Raw genomic sequence first — 17,573 nt, 5'->3', positions numbered from 1 at the left:
ATTCCTATGGTTAACCTTCTTTCTTGTTATTTTGTTATTTGCTTCTCTCCCCAATAGATTTCAGGCTATTCAGATTTTGGGTTCCTCTCTCAAGCAGCGGGTTTAGGATGACTAACTGCTAGGGCTTCTGTAGTCAAGAGAGACCTGCAGAGATTCTCACTGGGGTTTGATTCCAGGCTATACCTGGGGTAGATGAAAATGAACTGGAAAATCTAAAATCCCTGGATGACTCATTTAAGGAATAAGCATTTAGAAAGATCAAAGTTGCAGTGTGAGGAAAATAAGGACCCACAGCACCCAAATCAACTGTTGCTCTGTGCTGAATGGACCAAGACTTGCACTTTTATGAGCAGGGACATAGATTCCCTTAGACATCTGCCGTTGTTGTTGTTGAGATCTCCTTCATCTTAGGTGGTGGCTGCAGATGAATTCCCCCCTGAGCTGGATATCACTGCTCTCCAAGTTCACACTCTCATTGCAATCACAAGCAGGTTGCTAGTATGTGGGCAAACTTCCATACATGGTATGGGGAGCAGACATGACTTCATGCTTTGCTGTAGACGAGAGGAACTGCCAAGGCTTAGGTGCCCTGTCCCCGCAAGTGTGCCCCGGCTTTGGAATCCTTTTCTCTGGCTGCATGGTAACCAGACCACAAGGGATGCTTTAGATTTGTGGGCACTCCCTCACCTTGCAGATTCTTAAATTCTATTCTCCAGAAAACTAAGATTCCAAAAAAGCATCTCACAAGTACACCCATACACATTTGAAAAAACATTTTACAAGAATTACCCATTTTTATAGTACTAGAAATGAGACAAACCTGAAAGATAATTTTAGGTCAGCATCTCAAGAGGTTCAATCAGTTCAATTCATTTTTTGCTGCATATGCTGTTTTATTGTGGGGTGGGGACAGGGAGGATCTGACAGTTTCATTTCAGGAAACGGCTGTGGGTATTCTGCATTAAATTACTGTTTTGTGTTCTTTGTGTAAAACTTAAACACTGACCGAGAGGACTTCATAAATTTAGGGTCTTTTTAATTCCATTCCCGCTGCTTATTATTATTATTTTTACTAAAAGGGATAGAACAAAAGGACATATTTCTTCTCGTCCAGATGGAAGGTGTATGTTTATTTGGATTACATATGAAACATAAAAGCTGGTTAAAGTTCTGGGTGGCATGGGTCAGGTGCAGCATTTTTCTGATAATATTTCTTGGGAATTAGATTTGAATTGATTTACCCACATATTTGAGCACTGCTTTGGGCATCACTGCTGAGATCATGCAAAATTAAACAAGAAAAAAATGAGGCACAATGAATTCAGAAGGGGAAGAAGGAAAAGGGGGAGGAAGGGATAGGAAGATCACATTTTGGCTAAAGAAAAGAGGTGATCTTATGGCTGAGGGAAAGTTTAACACATTTAGTGCATCTCAATTAAAGCAAACCTCTTAGATTGTGTCGAAAATGGAATAAACCCTTTAATTTTTTTTTTTTTGCCTTTTTTCCCTAAGGTTCAACTTCTCCTCTTTACCTCCCACCCCACCCCACTTCCATAAAACACAACTCAGATTTAATGTTCTGGAGCAATTGCTTTTCAACAGACTTGACCTGCTTAATCTTCCTGACAATGTGCGCAGTTATGTTAGTAATTTGCATACTCTTGGGAAGGGATATGAGACACTAGCAAACCAAAACGCCCAGAGGGCAGCTATATGTTACAGTGGTAATCTTTTTCCTTTTTTCTCAATGTGTGTATGTCTGCTTAATGTTACCACGTACTATCGTAACACACTACTACTATGGTCTGATCTTTAAGAGCCAAAGTTAGAAGCTTTGTTAACTATTATTTCTCCTTTAACTCTGTCTCTTACGAATACACTATGGCTTCTTGAAAATCATCTTAAAAAGACTCTGATTAAAACAAAAACCCAATGACAACAACAAAGCAACCCCTTTATCAAAGGCTGCAGCATTTCTAGAAGTACCCTTCAACTCACTAGATGGGAAGGAGAGCGCACTTTTTTTTTTTTTTTTTGAGACGGAGTTTCGCTCTGTCACCCAGGCTGGAATTCAGTGACAATTCAGTGACAAGTCTCTGCTCATTGCAGCCTCCGCCTCCGGGGTTCAAGCAGCTCTCCTGTCCCAGCCTCCCGTAGCTGGGATTACAGGTGTGCACCACCACACCTGGCTAATTTTTTTATTTTTCATTTTTAGTACAGACGGGGTTTTACCATGTTGGCCAGGCTGGTCTCGAATTCCTGACCTCAGGTGATCCGCCCGCCTTGGCCTGCCAAACTGCTGGGATTACAGGCGTAAGCCACCACTCCTGGCCGAGGGTGCACCTTTGAGACTAGGTTTCTGCAGCACACATTCATTTTAGTAATCAAGGACATATTGCTGGATTTAGGACGTGAAGAACAAGTCAGGAGCAGATGCTCCAGGTTGCTCGAGGAGGAAGGGGACCACGCCTAATGAAATAACCAAGGATGTCCCAGTCAGGAAGAAATGTGTTAAGTTTTAAACCTGTGTCTTCGCTTTTGGAAGGCACCTGGAAAACGGACGCGGGTTTGCTTCTAATCTGCAGTCCTGCTTGCAGCCTGAGGAGGACGTAAAAAGCCTTGGGGCCAGACAGCCCCAAAACGGGGGCGTTTTACCCTCTTAACTTTCTCTCCCCTTCTTGACGCAGAGGGAGTATCTTCACGCCTCCTTTCCCCAGCCCGCGTTCCCGTTCTCCAACAACAACCTGCGTGTCTCCTTTAAGAGGCGGGGGCCGTCCCTCCCTTTCTCCTCCCAGTCTCCCGCCCTTCACACCTTGGGTGGGAAAAGAGTGTGGGGGCGGGGTAGCCGGTGAATCGGGAGGGGCGGGATCACAGCGAGCGCTCCAATGGCCCTCGAGGCTGGCCACGGTAGACTCCGGCAGCCAATGAGCAGCAGGCGGGGAGGCGTGGCGGGGCGCTGTTGCAAAGCATCCAACGTGGGCCAGCAGGCGGCCGCGGAGCGCGGAGCCTAGGGGGTGTGTGCGGGCGAGCGGCCGGGGGCGGGGCTTGGGGGACCGGCCGGGGCTGGGCCGCGGGGAGGCGAGCAGCAAGCGGCTGATTGTTCGGCCGCGAGGTCGGCGGGACTCTTGCTGCGCGGAGGAGCCGTGCGGAACCCGAGGCTGCGCGCGCGCGCGCGCGCTCTCTGGCCGCGGCGTGGGGACAGCGAGGCGCACTGGGGCCTCCCAGCGCGGGGCCGGCCGCGCCGTCCAGCCCGAGGTCTACGGCTTTGCGCTCCGAGCCCAGAGGAAGATGCCTGCCGGCACCGAGCTCGGGCTGCGGGGCTGAACGCCTGTCTTCCAGGCGCAGCGGCAGCACTGCCCTCGGCCGGTGTCGGTAGCGGCACTCGGCGTGCCCCGGGCGGACGAAGAGCGCAGGCTGGGTACACCTTGCCCGAATCGGCGGAGTTCGCAACTAGCGCGGGCGGGCCGGCTGGCCCGGATGGGCGCGGGGTTTGCGGCCCCCGCCGGGTGCTGCGGAGCGGCCCGGGCACCCGGGGCCCGCTGAGTGCCGGAGCCGCGGCCGCAGAGAGAACTTGGGGCGGGGGCCATGCCCCGGCGCGGAGTCTAGAGCCGAGCGGAGCGCCCCGCGGGCCCGCCCGCGTCTGCGGCCGTTCGGGTCCTCACAGTCCCCGCGCCCGGAGTTCGCAGCGCGCTCCAGACAAGATGGCGCGGCCGGTCTGGGGAGGGCTCGGGGCCCCGCGCCGCTCGCCTTGCCTTCTCCTTCTCTGGCTGCTTTTGCTTCGGCTGGAGCCGGTGACCGCCGCGGCCGGCCCGCGGGCGCCCTGCGCGGCCGCCTGCACTTGCGCTGCGGACTCGCTGGACTGCGGTGGGCGCGGGCTGGCGGCGTTGCCCGGGGACCTGCCCTCCTGGACGCGGAGCCTGTGAGTGCCGCCCTTTCCGCCCTCTCTGCGCCCCGGGGCTCTGTCACTTGGGGATGGAGCGGCGGGGGTTCGTACTCAGGGAGGGGATGCGGACTGGGTTGTGTGTGTGGAGTTGTGCGTGCATGTGCATGCTGGAAGACTGTCAGGTTGGGAGTGGCGGAAGGGAGATACTGCGTGGAGGTCCGGGGGAGTAGGCGTGCGAGAGAGCCTGGAGGAGAAGAGCGTGCCTCGTGGGGTCTGGAGACGAGCGAGCGTGGGTCGTAGAGGTTTGGGGGTTAGCCAGCACGCGTCGTGCGGGCCATCTGGGGGTTAGTGAGTGGGAGTCTGGAGCTGGGGGTTAGTGAGTGGTGGGTGGGTGGGAAACGTCTGGAGAAGAGTGTGAAGAAGTCTGTGTGGGGGTATGTGGGTACGTTTCCTTTTCCTCTCCTGTAATCCAACTATTTGGTGTCTGAGCTCCTTGGTCTTCCAGTGGGTAATGAATGAAGGTGACTGTTGGCTCCAGTCTTTCGTTTACATTATTTATTAGTTGATAGTGTGTGTAGCCGTCTCCTGATCCCCGAAGACCGTGGTGGCCTGACTTGCCTCTCTGTGCGGGGCAGAAGGCAGTCTTCCCCCGAGGACCCCTGAGTTAGAGGGCTTTGACAGTTCCTGGCGACCTGTGAGTGCTGGGAGTTTGTCCTTTTCCGCCTGTTTGGCATTTTACGGAACTGTGTTCCAGACCCTTCCTGTGTGTTCCCTGGGGCCCCATTGGGCTTGATGATCCAGTGGGGTGGGGCCCACCCTCAAGACTCTCTCCTCCATAAATGGTGCAAATGAGTTTTGGAGAAGTGCTGCTTCAGGAGAGGGTGCCAGGGGCTTGGCTGAATTAAGCTGTTTGTTTCACCCGAAAGAGGTTCTTTTCTGTGCTGTCAGGATGTGGGCTTATTAGGACTTAGTGGGACACTTCTTACGGGAGATTTGACAGGAAAAAAAAGGCATTAGACTTTTGTAAACATGGTAGAATAGAATAGTCTTCTTTTACTTCTAACAAATCTGGTCCATGAGTCAAATCCCGTTCAGTTATCAGTAATTAGCATCTCTGTAGAACCATTAGTACCTTTCCAGAAAAGGCCTAGCTTAAATAGTCCGCATTTCGGTTGAATAATTGGACATTTTTCCTAGAACATAGGAAAGGCACAGCAGTAACCTTAGGCATGACTATGGCTGTTTTAAAAAGAGAAAACTGGTGTCACAAGTTGTAACCAGCACCTGTGGCTTGATCGAAGAAAATGTGGCCTGTGTTCTGACTGCCGTGAAGGGAAGAAAAGTTAATTCCTTTTAAATGTAAAGATCCTGTACCTCTCAAAATGGGGCACGAATCTTTAACTTGGCCCCAGACACTGCTCCATGAACAAGTACTACAGAGTTCTGAAGACAACCAGGAACCCTTTAGTTACAGTTAGGTTTTCAATATCTACTTCTTCTATGGAATTAACTGAGTTAGTGAAAATCAGTGGTCGTAGGGTGGAGGCAGAGCTTTGTGAAGTACTGGGAGATAGAGCCCAGTATTGTCCTTAGGTAGTCTCTTATTTAGTCTGGGGTATTGTGATTTTTCCCTTACATACGGTAGTTTTTTTTTTTTTTTAATAGAATCATGTGGGCAAAATCAGATTAACTTCTTAAGTGTTCACCTGTTGGAAGAGTGACTCCCAATGCCATGTGTCAGTGGCATTGTGGGGAAGGCACTTAGTTCCACAGCAGTAACTTCCCAGAGAGGGCAGGGTGTCCTCTTATTTGCACTTTCCTATGGTCACAAGATCCACTTTGCCTTGCCCTTTAATTTTTGGAGCAAACATACTGGTTATTTCTTTAGGCTTTCTGTTGCCTAGGAGTGACATTTCACATGGCATAAATACCTTCAAAATTGAAGTCCTTCTCTTTTACTCACACATTTGATGATCGAGAAATACCAAAGTGGGTATTTTGAGCACCTGTAGACTTTAGTATACTGATTATGGTGTTGACTGATTCGATTTTAAGATATGAGCAGCGTGATTTCTGGCTAGTATGTAGCAACACAGTATGCAGTGCAAAATGGCTATCCTTTGAAAAATATTTGTGAAGTTTTCTTATTTCTGATTAAGGACAAATCAAGCAAATGTGTTCTTTTTTTCTAGACTTCAGACTTATGAATTTAAATCATTAGGCTCCATGAGTCTTATTCTGGAATTTCCATAAGAGTATTTATATGGTTTATATTCCTGGCCAAGATTCAGCAAGACTTTAGGGGAGAAAGTGTCTGTATATGATATAATGAAATATCTTGTAGTTTCACCAAGTTTACACGCTAAGCCCACGGTGTCTAGAAAATGCTTTGAGTTAGTTTATAAACCCATGAACTGGATTTACTGCAGCTAGTTGAAACAACTTCAGGCTGTGGGTTTGAGATAGCAGAGGACCTGTGGCTTTATGGGACCTTTTTTTTTTTTTTTTCTTTTTTTTTTTTTGTAAACAGTGCGTCTGATGTGGAAGTTGCTTCTAGGCCTGATATAAGAAAAATAAAACTTTTAAATAGTGAATGTAAATGCAGTGTGAATAGAAGAAACAGAATGGATAATGATAATCGGTTCATTTCTGGGGCCTGAGGATAACTTTTCAGCACAATAACTTATAGTTGTAGTAGTCAAGCCATAATTTAAGTCTCCCAGCCCATTACGTAGGTGAGATTGGCATGGTCCAACTAGCACATTCATAAATAGCACCAAGCTACTGCCAAGCCTTATTCCAACTTCCCAGAACCTGAGAAGAAGTTGAACTTCTTAGAACTCAGATATTTGCTTTCTTTGAAATTATTTTTGAGAGCATGGCTTCAGAAGCTATTTAAGAAGTATTAAATACAGTTTACCTTAGACTCTTACCTGTGCCGTAAATTTCAGCAGTGTTTAGTCACAAAATGTTGCTAGTTTAAATGTCCTGAGAGCTGAATGGTAGCCCATTGGGATTGGGATTAGGATTAGGAAGGCAGGCCTAGAGGAAGAACAAACCCTGATTTTTGTTCTCAGTGTGGAGTGAAGATGACAGACCATTCAAAAGCAAGGATATTCACAAAAGTGTATACCAAGTGTGGTTATCCTAAGCCACATTAAGATGAGTTTATTGATTTTGATCTCTTTGTACTATGTGTTTGCAATACCAGATCAGTTAGCTTAAATCTAACCTTGCCAGTTTTGGCAAAGAAGTGGTACTTATGATTACCTTAGAAAATAAACACCAACTGTGGTTGCCATTGTGGTTGGGAAGCAAAGAGGGCCTTTGTCTTTCAAATTTTACAGCTGTGCTGGAAGGCCCAGGTGTGCAGGGTGTTGTGAATTAAGGGTTTGGAAAATACTTTCCATCCTGTTTATGCAAATTAAATTTAAAGTGCAGATCACCAAATTGTTCTAGAACCTAAACTGAGATTCATGTTTTTTTTTAAAAGTAGATTGTTGTATGGATGGTCCTGAAATATTTCCTTCTCCATATCACTTAAACTCAACAGACTTTGAATGTCTTCCGATTTGTGGGACAGGGAAGAACCTGGGTTGTTTGGAATAGGGAGCATTTTAAACACAGGTTAATTGCCAAGAATACAGTCTGAAAGGTGCAAGTGCTCTTAGAGTTTCAGGGAACTTTAGCTTGAACTCAGAGTCCTTTTCTTTTGCAACAAGTGTCTTCCCTCTTGTTGGGGGATAACTTGTCTGTTGATAGCTCTCTGACAACTTTTTTTGAGTAAGGTGAGATTTCTGGCAAATAATATTGGTTGTCGTGAGAAAAAGGCACACTGTTTAAGTCTTGCTGATATGAAATTGTGGCCGTAATATCTATTCTTTGAGTACTGCTAAAGTAGGAAGTGTCCAGAGATTCCCAGCGCCCCATGTAAATTAACTGTGTATTGGCACACAGTGTCCCTCTTGCCTTTAGGACATGTCAGAACTGTTCCTGCCCCGCTTTTCAAGGGACTGTTTTAAAAAGTCGTGTGTTGTCTCTTTGCATAATTATATTTGGTTACTAGATTTTACAGACTTTGGACTTTTGAACATATTATCAGCAGTAATTCTCGGAACCATCTTCAGAAAGATGAAGAAACGTTAAGTGTAGTGTGATGAGAGCTGGTTCCTAGTGGATGTCCTCATGTCCCATCTCCCCAGCTCTGCACCGTTAGCTGAAAGCTTTCCTCCCTCCAGTGTTAATTACTTTGCCTGGGTTCTCCCTGCAGCTTCCCTGAGTCCATTGGGACGGCCTCTGGCTGACCTTTCTCTCCCTCAGACACCATGATCACAATGAAAGGGCCTCTCCCGCTTCTGCAGGGGTGTCTCCTTGGTGCAAAGTCTTCAGCATCCTCTCTTTCAGGGTGGACAGGAATGCAGGAGAGAGCACTGGGGTTTTGTGTGACTTAACAATGCACCTGGCCCAGTGCTGTGCACCTGCTAAAGCCCTGAAGGTCTGTTAGATAGGAAGGCTGGGTGGAGGTTGTTTAAAATAGCCTATAGTTATTTGAAAAGTGGCATCCACAGGAGAGGGAAGTCTAGAAGAGGGATTCATTGAATTGAAAGTTGTTATATGCAGTAAAGGATGTTGGTTGTATCAGAGTCTTTCTTTCTTCTTTTCCTCATTTGTTTAAAACATAAAAGGGATTCCTCTGACCTACCCCATAGGTAGAAGGACTTTAAGTTTCACAAGCAAGCCTAACTTTCAATTCCTTTTGAATGAGCTGTGTGACATTTACTTGCTGGGTACGTTCCCCCTCCTCAGTGACTGCAATTTGAAACCCTGGGGGTCTTTTAAAAGCGAACAGAGCTCTGGGCCGTGTTAATATTCAGAGCTGTTTACAATGGATGCAGTTTCAAAGGCTGATGGCATTGTCTTGAGACAGGAGGGAGGAGGGGTGGAGGAAAAATTCCCAGGCAGGGAAGGGCAAATATCTAAAAATCTCCAGTGTTTACCAGCCTGTGGGAAATTTAGGGATCGTTACTGTTATTTTTTATGACTTAAGCATGACACTGAGCCACTAGGGTTCATTCTATCTACCTCATGGCTTCAGTTCTTGTATGTCAATTATGTGGTTATCTTGTGCTTTTGTTTCAAGTTAAAGTGTGGAAATTGGTAAGAAACTCAGATCTTATCTCCTCTGCAAAGAAATAGAGCACTTTGAAGACCAGTGGTTAACATTTTTATAATAGTTTACCTCTGGGACCTGCATTTATGTTTTGCTCAAAGAATTTGATATAGCTGCACAGTTTAGAAGAGCAGTCCCGACTGACCAATTAATTGTCCAATTATGACTAGGACTGAGAAGTTTTTTGCTGAAGTACTTGATACATGACCATTGTTATTAAGCACAATGAATGGATCAATAAAGATTGCAGAAAAAATTTGCAGTTTATTGATGGTCTAATTTCTAGTTGAAAGTTGGCAATTTGTGTCTCTTTTTTGTAGGGGGTGGTGGGTATGCTTGTGAACTTTTCTGTTACAGAGGCTTTTTGCTTTATACGTTCTTATATTCTTATATTTTGTATAATTTGTTATCAATGGTTTTTACCTAAGTACTTTATGCATAGTCTTTTGAAACACAAGTTATAACTTCAATCTGTTCATAGAAGTCCTTCAGTTTTTTAAGCTCTTTCTCCATTTCACTGGGTTTTATACTTTTCATTTCCTGCCTTTAGTTCTTTATATCTTCTAAATGGGCATTTGCTACCCAGCTGTCCCCTGGTCTCCATTTGGGTTATTGACTGGGGGAGAGAATGGGCGAGGGACAAAGCTTTCCTCACCTTTACTGTGTTAAATATGCAGGGGCCCTTGCCCCTGGTGATCACACCCAACTCACACTCTTCATTAAGGAGTGGTGGTGAAGGGGTTGAAAGTTAATTCTGTGGTCCATCCCTGGCACCTCCAGTCTACAGCTACATGTGTGATTTTGGGCAAACCTCTTCATGTCTAAAAAGACAGAAAAATGCTCTATCTTATAGAAGCTGTGAGGACAAAGTTAGATAATGCCTATATTTAGCTAGGTTCCTCAACTTGGGTCCATCTACTTTATGATGATTCTGGAGCACAATTTGAAGGTTAAAGGCCTCAGTAGCTCCAATTTATTATCCTGTCTCACAGCCAGTCTCTCCAAGCCAGATTCCTTCCTTCCTTCCCTTCCCTTCCCCTTCCCTCCCCCACTCCCTTCCCTCTTTCTCTTTTTCTCTTTCTTTTTCTTTCTTTCTCTGTTTTCTTTTTCTTTTTTCTTTCTCTCCTCCTTTCTTTTTTTCCTTCTTTCCCTCCCTCCCTCCCTTCGTCTTTCTTCCTTTCTTTCTCTTTCTCTTTCTTTTTTTTCTTTCTTTCCTTTCTTTCTTTCTTTCTTTTCTTTCTTTCGACAGGGTTTCACTCTGTTGCCCAGGCTGGAGTGCAGTGGTGCAATCAAGACTCACTGCAGCCTCAGCCTCGTGGGCTCAAGCAATCCTCCCATCTCAGTTGCCTGAGTAGCTGAGACTAGAAGGCTCATGCTACCACACCCAGCTTCCAAGCCAGATTGCTGGTGACAGAGGCTTTCCTGGGAAATGTTTACCTTTCTGCTGTGAAGGAGTCTTTTGGAATGGGAAGATGGCAGCCTTCTCCTGTGAGTTTTGGTGATATGTATGAAGCAGCCTTCTCCCATGGATTTTTGGTGAAATGTATGAAGTGCCACAAGTGAACCTCATGTACCCTTGGAAATCTTAGCCAAACAGGCAGGAAGCTATGAACAATTGCAACAGATTATATAATTAGCAAAAATTATTGAGGTATTTTATAAATCTATTCCAGTTGTACAAATAGTTATGTCTATTTACCACTATCCTTTTGGAAGGGAGGCAGGTATGGGAAGGTGGCAGGGAAGTGAGAGGCCCTTAAACTAATCATTTTATCCTATTATTTCCCAGGGTTTCATTGAAACTGAACCCTACCAAGATGCAAGTAGCACCTCTCAGTCAATAGCTTGGAAAAATGCAGGTGCGCTCTTCCAAACAGGGTTAAGTTACAGACTTTAGGGCTGACTGAATCCTCACTGTACCCGCTTCTCTTTGGAAAACCTTGAGGGAGGAGGAGGAGGGAGGATAGGAGACAATTGTGGAGTTGTATGCAAAGAACATTTTTCATTTGTTTTGGTCTGTTTGGAATTGCATAGTAACTTTGTAGGGGACACAGGCGGGGAACACAGGGTCATTTGAGGAATCTGGCAAGGATGCCACCTGAAAAGCTGTTTACTGTTTGCTATCACTCCTTGTGCACCTGTACCTGAGTTCCTTCCCCAGTGAATGGCCATGATTCACAGCCTTGCCCACGTGAACGGCCACGATTGTTTTCGTCTTTATTACTATTTAATCTAGCATAACCGGTAAGGCCCATTGTGCGAACAACCAATCTGTTCATTTCTGCAAGTCCTAATACATTTTGGTTTCCTTATGAACCAGGATGCAGGTTCTAATTACTGCTTGTTCAGTTTGTTTTGGCAAAAGGTGACGTTTAGAGGGTTTAAAGAAAGCATGGCCTCTTTTTAAGTGTTTTGCGTTGATTAGTTTTTGAACTTTTGTGGTCAAAAGTTCTAATCTCTAATCTTTTATGATCTGCATTCTCAAGATCTCACATTATTAGGAAGAAAATGAAGGAAATGAGTGAAGGTCCTCTTACAAGCAGAATTAGCTGGACTTTGAGAAACACGATGAACGTAATGCAGGGTTTTTCTTCTTTTTTTTTAGCTGATTAGAAAAAAAACAACTCACAACTTTATTTTCTAAGACTCCTTTATGCAGCATTTAACAGCTTCCCCCTCCCTGTTTTGCTCCTTCCACCAATTTATAATTTGCCATTCAAATATTTTACTGCTTATCTTGGTCAAAGCATACATTGCACTGAAATTCTTTTCTTCCGGATTACCTACTTGATGATAGCCTGTTAAATGCAATGAGAAGGATTGAACACTTCTGAACTGGAGGATAGATAATCTTGCTGTTGTTTCAAATCTTGTAGTTCCAGTGCTCTTTTGTTTGAAAGCATTTGTCTCTCAAGCATTAGCACTTTGGGCTGGATAACAAGAAATTAACAAGCTGGGCTCTGCTTAGAGAAAACTTACAACAGATTAGAAAGTAAGCTGTTAGGTCAGGAGATCGAGACCATCCTGGCTAACACGGTGAAACCCCGTCTCTACTAAAAATACAAAAAATTAGCCGGGCGTGGTAGCGGGCGCCTGTAGTCCCAGCTACTCGGGAGGCTGAGGCAGGAGAATGGCGTGAACCCGGGAGGCGGAGCTTGCAGTGAGCCGAGATCGCGCCACTGCACTCCAGCCTGGGCGACAGAGCGAGACTCCGTCTCAAAAAAAAAATAAATAAATAAAAAAATAAAAAAAAAAGAAAGTAAGCTGTTGCAGGTACAGCTTCTTTTTCTTGTGAGATGATCTGAAATACATAGCTTTTAGAAAAAATTTTGAATTAAGGGAACAGTTGATATGCAGGCAGGTAGTTTAAATAAACTAACTCCTGTTGCTCTGGAGTGTTTTTTCTTACCTTTTGAATATGGAGAAAGGTAAATATCTACACAAGTGGACAGAATAATGTAATGAACTCTAGGTATCTGTCACCCACCTTCAACAATCATCAGCTGTCTTATTTGATCTATTTCCCAATATGCTTTGCCTTTCCATGTTATTTATTTATTTTTTCTTTGGAAATAAATCAAAGGCATATCATTTTATCTGCAAATGTATAGGTTTTTTTAAAATTAACAGCTTTATTGAGATATAATTTATATACCACACTATTTACTGTAGGGTGGTTTTAAGAAATTGGAAGTTTTGAAAAAATTGACATTCATTTTAACTGTGTTTTTCCAAAGGGCGTTTTGGTAAGCTGTATATTTACAGAATGTTTACTGGGCACATTCTGTGTGCACCCTAGTTTATATGTTCTCAAAATACAGATTTTTTTTTCTTTTGTAGGAGGTGTTTAGCAAGCTCTTTTGTGCTAGTCCTCTGCCAGAATGTGCAATTCTGATTAACCTTCCACTTTCTCCACATAGCTCTTACTTGGGAGGTTTCTACCAAGCTATTAATTGTTGATTAAAATCCATTAGTGAACAAACATAATTAGAAATGGAATAGATCATTTAAAAAGTGATGTCTCAGATACTGTTGTTTAGTAGAGGGATAATTAGCCATTGGTTGTAGTTAAGTCATGAGTCTGAATTGAGTTAACTATTGTTTACTTTGTAAGGCCTGACCCTCCAGCTGTGGCTACTTGAGGCTGCTTTAAATAGAGTTAGAGGCAGCCTGTAAGAAAAATCTTCAAAAAGCAAAGAACTAGGTTCCTGGAACCCTCTGTGCTTGATTTAAACTTCACACAGATTTGAAAATGTGTTCTCCAAGTAGCTGCTGAATGGTTTGTTTTATTTTATAAAAGTCCATAGTTTAATTTCTCCTCAGTCCGGTACTTTGTTGGTGAGGGGGCTTCTTTAGAATGGATTTTTTGCTAGCTGCAGCTTCATTTAGGAATCTGAGTGGGAATTACTAGTCCTCCAAATTCCATTCACTTTATCCTAGTTTTTGGAATGACTTCCATCTTCTATCTGTGAAAATCAAATTCCAGGTAGATTATGGAGTGTTCAGTGGCCTTAAAAGCTGTCCAACATGATCAGGTTAAACTGGTGGATCTATGAAGCTTAATTAAATTTATATGATAATGATTAGACACCATTTACAGTGGGTTCTCTGTTTAGAAAAGTGGAAGCACACTCCAATGCATTTTTTTTTTTTAAATTATGGGGCAGAAAAGCTTAGTATTGAGAGATTCTATGAAATTAAGTGCTGTTTTGCAAATTAGGAGAACACCATTCTTTCATCTGGTTTTAGCAGTGTGGTGGTACCTTGACCCAGCATCATGCCTCCGTCTTAGTTTTCGTTTTATTTTTAATTAAGAAGAATTTTTCTCTGTGTCTGTGGTTTCCTCCCTCCACCTGGACTGGTGTGAGTTTCTGGCACACAAGCTCCCAGTGCTTGCAAAACTTATAAACAGTCAGAAGAGCTCGTTGCTTCCAGGAAGTGGATTGTTGATGCAATGAAGTGATGGATGCAGAGGCTGCAGCTCAAAGGGAGCAGAGTTTCCTTCCATCTTGGAGGAGGGGAGATCCAGAAAACAAGCTGACATGCCCTGTAGTTATTAAGATCTGCCTCATCCCAAATTCCTCTGATTGTTTTCTCAGATTTGGAGTCTGTGTAGGACTCTTTGCTTTGGGTGGTTTGGCCTTATCCAGGGCTATGCTTTACCCAGTAGAAAAATCAGAGACTCTTCTATGGAGATTTTTGGATTCTTTCACAAGGTCATTTGAAACAATACTTAGAAATGAGTAAATTATATTCATTTCATTACTATCCTAAAATAAAGATTGGCTGACCTTATTATTTACTTGGGAGAAACTTTATGTGAAGTCATGGTGCTCAGAACGTCTTTCTGGACAGAAAGGAGACCACGTTTTCATGGAGTTTCTTAAAGGGGTGCTTGCCCAAAGAGGCATAAAAATGATTCACCTGAGAGGAAAAAATTAATTTTCTTAAAGTCATGAAAGTGAGGATGTGGTAGAATGGGAAACTAGCTCATGGCTGGGCCTCAGGAGACGTTGGGGTTTTGTCCCAGCTCTGCCACTGATTGGCAGCATAACCTTGGGCTAGTCACTTCATTTCCTGTCTGTAAAGGGATGTATAACTTGTAAGACCCCTCATTTTTAGGTTCATGATTCTATTCTAATTGAAGCCAAAAGGGAGTAAACTTACATTTCATTGGATGGTAAGAATTAAATTGATCTGTATCTAGGATACTTACTTAAACATTCTCTCTCTCTCTGTGTGTGTGTGTGTGAGACACACACACACACACACACACACACACACAAAGGGTCCCACTCTGTCACCCAGGTTGGAGTGCAGTGGCGCAATCATGGCTCACTATAGCCGTGACCTCCCAGGCTCAAGTGATCCTACTACCTCAGTCTACTGAGTAGCTAGGACTACAGGCATGTGCCACCACACCTGGCTAGTTTTTATTTTTTGTAAAGATGGGATCTTGCTATGTTGCCCAGACTGGTCTTGATCTCCTGGGCTCAAGTGATCCTCCTGCCTTGGCCTCCCAAAGTGCTGGGATTACAGATGTGAGCTACCATGCTAGGCCAATGTTTGCTACTTCTGAGTGAAATTCTCAGATGGATACCATAAGCAGCAAAGAGGAAAAAGGGTATGTGCATGCAGAGTCTCAATGAGGGACCCTTTTGTGAGCCTTTAGATATTATTGAGGAGGAGTGAATACTCCACAAAGAAAGTGGTGCTTTCCTTCATTTTTACCTCCTTTTTCCCTCTGGCCCAAAGAAAACTGTGGAGGCTGGTGCAGATCCACTTTAGATCTTTGATTTAGAATTTTAAGAACTTAGGTAAAAATTTAAAGAAAAAAAAACAGGAAAATAAATTACAGGCATGTTTTCCCAAAGGGTCCTTTCTCAGGGCCACTGCAGGCAGCATCTTTCTCAGGCAGTCCTTCAGTGAATACTTGCCATAAGTGAAGTTGTAAATGATGCTGAGAAACTGCCTTTAAGGACTGGATGGGCCACCTGTCACATTCTATAGTCATGGCCACAGGAAGGGCAGCTACTCACTGCACTGCCTGTTCTTTCTGGGCCAGCTTGCCATCCCTTTTACCAGGGAGATCTTTCGTGTATCCCTTTCAAGGTAGAAACTCAGCCAATTAACATGTACAGCCTAGTGGCTTCTTTTTTCTTTTTTGAGGCAGAGTCTCACTCTGTCGCCCAGGTTGGCGTGCAGTGGTGTGATCTCAGCTGACTGCAACCTCCGCCTTCCTGGCTCAAGTGATTCTCTTGCCTCAGCCTCCCAAATAGCTGGGATTACAGGCGCCTGCCACCAAGCCAGGCTAATTTTTTGTTTGTTTGTATTTTTAGTAGAGACAGGGTTTTACCATGTTGGCCAGGCTGGTTTCGAACTCATGACTGACCTCAAGTGATCCATCCACCTCAGCCTCCCAAAGTGCTAGGATTACAGATGTGAGCCACCACGCCTGGCTGTGGCTTTTTCTAATTTTGAAGTCTGACTCTGTTTTTGGCCAAATTCATATTAAATTTACCCACCTACCTAGGTTTGCATTGGTTACCTCTTAGTTACACTGTTTTTGAAAATCTTGAAAATTATGACAGTAATTGGACTCCTTAAAATACTTTTCATGGAGAATCTAGAAGCTTTTATTTTCTTTGTTCTGGATGTCCACTTTTCTTCGACGTGGAATTTGTTAGTGCCTTCAGTGGAAATTCTTAGGCTTTTCTTTTCCTTCCACTCATTCTTTATCATGTAAATTTTCATAAAACGAAACTTCTGGATTTAAAATCTGTTTTTATTTTTATTATTGTTTTCCGGAACAAATTCTTGGAATTTGGAGTTTTGTTTGGGGATACAACTAAAATACAGTGAAGCTGGAGGAATAGTTAGTGGTCTGGAACTTCTTGACAGAAGTTTAACAACAATTAGGGACCACTTTAGGAATAGAGTGTCCAAAAAACTAGACTTTACAAAAAAAATTCTCCCTTTAAGAACCAAAGATGACCTTTTTCCATTGTGCTTTCTGAGCTCAAAACAGGCCAAATGATCTTCCCACCCTTCCTCGAGCCTCGTGTGTCAGTGTCACACACTCTCCCTGTTACTCACTTGGTCTCGTTCTGGTGAATTTATTGTTTACATCTTGTCCTTTCCCGGAGGAATCTCTGAGTCTATCTGATTAGGTAACTCTTCACACATCCCTGTGTGTGTGTGTGTGTGTGTGTGTGTGTGTGTGTGTGTGTGTGTGTGTGTTTCTCTCCACTTAGACTTGAAAGCAGCAGGGATCATTCAATTTCATGTACCTAGGAGTCCCTTGATAATTATTTGTTTATTGCCTTACCACTTTGTCTTGGAGCTTGGTACATTCTTTCAGGGCAGAACGGATCCCCCAGTTTCATTGTTTCTCTAAGGGGTTCTGAGGTTTACCCCTGAAGTATAATTTTTCCTGATTGGCCTGTGTGGAAGACTTCATAGGAGTGTTTTTAGAATTTAAATATCAGGAGTAAAAGGCCATTTTCTTTGTGCTAAGGGTCTGTTTTCCCCTCTGGAGCCAGCGGCTAAATGCAGAGGCTTTCTTCAATTGCTGTTGCTTCTTGTAGTGTGGCCCCTCAATGAGAAGTCATAGCTTGTGGTTTGTCTGATTTTGTATGTCAGAACTTTTGGAGAGAATATTTGACCTAAAACAAAAATTATGGATAGTCCTCTCTTCCTTTCCCATTTCTCCTTATTTTTTACTTGCTGCTTGAGAACCACTTCAAAGAATCAGATGTGTTGGTGCCAGACACCGTGGAGTTATTGTTAGAAGAATTTGGAAATATAATTGAAAGCAAACTTTGTTGAGCAAAGCAGATCTAGGCAAGTTCTTACTTTGAGGGCGAAGGGAATTCCAAGTTTTTCCTCTATTTGGAGCTGATGTCTCAGAACACTTGTTCTGTGAGATGAATCATCTGTGAATTCTACATCTGGGAGTTATATATTGGGAAATGGCATTCTTTTTAAATGTAGAAGAAACACAAAAGCTTAAAGTTACAG

The 17,573-nt window shown here is 43.8% G+C and overlaps 1 protein-coding gene across 1 annotated transcript in view; it reads left to right on the top strand.

Annotated features, from left to right (window-relative positions):
• The first annotated feature begins 3,268 nt into the window (after positions 1-3,268).
• The window catches only part of LRIG1 (leucine rich repeats and immunoglobulin like domains 1), a 122,033-nt gene continuing 107,728 nt past the window's right edge, over positions 3,269-17,573 (top strand). Inside the window, exon 1 of the mRNA XM_034956849.3 lies at positions 3,269-3,919. Coding sequence (XP_034812740.2) covers positions 3,702-3,919 — 218 coding nt within the window. The 5' untranslated portion in view covers positions 3,269-3,701. The remainder of the gene's footprint in view (positions 3,920-17,573) is intronic.

Source organism: Pan paniscus, chromosome 2, assembly GCF_029289425.2.
Source record: "Pan paniscus chromosome 2, NHGRI_mPanPan1-v2.0_pri, whole genome shotgun sequence".
Lineage (NCBI taxonomy): Eukaryota > Metazoa > Chordata > Mammalia > Primates > Hominidae > Pan > Pan paniscus.
This window is presented reverse-complemented; position numbering and strand designations above follow the sequence as displayed.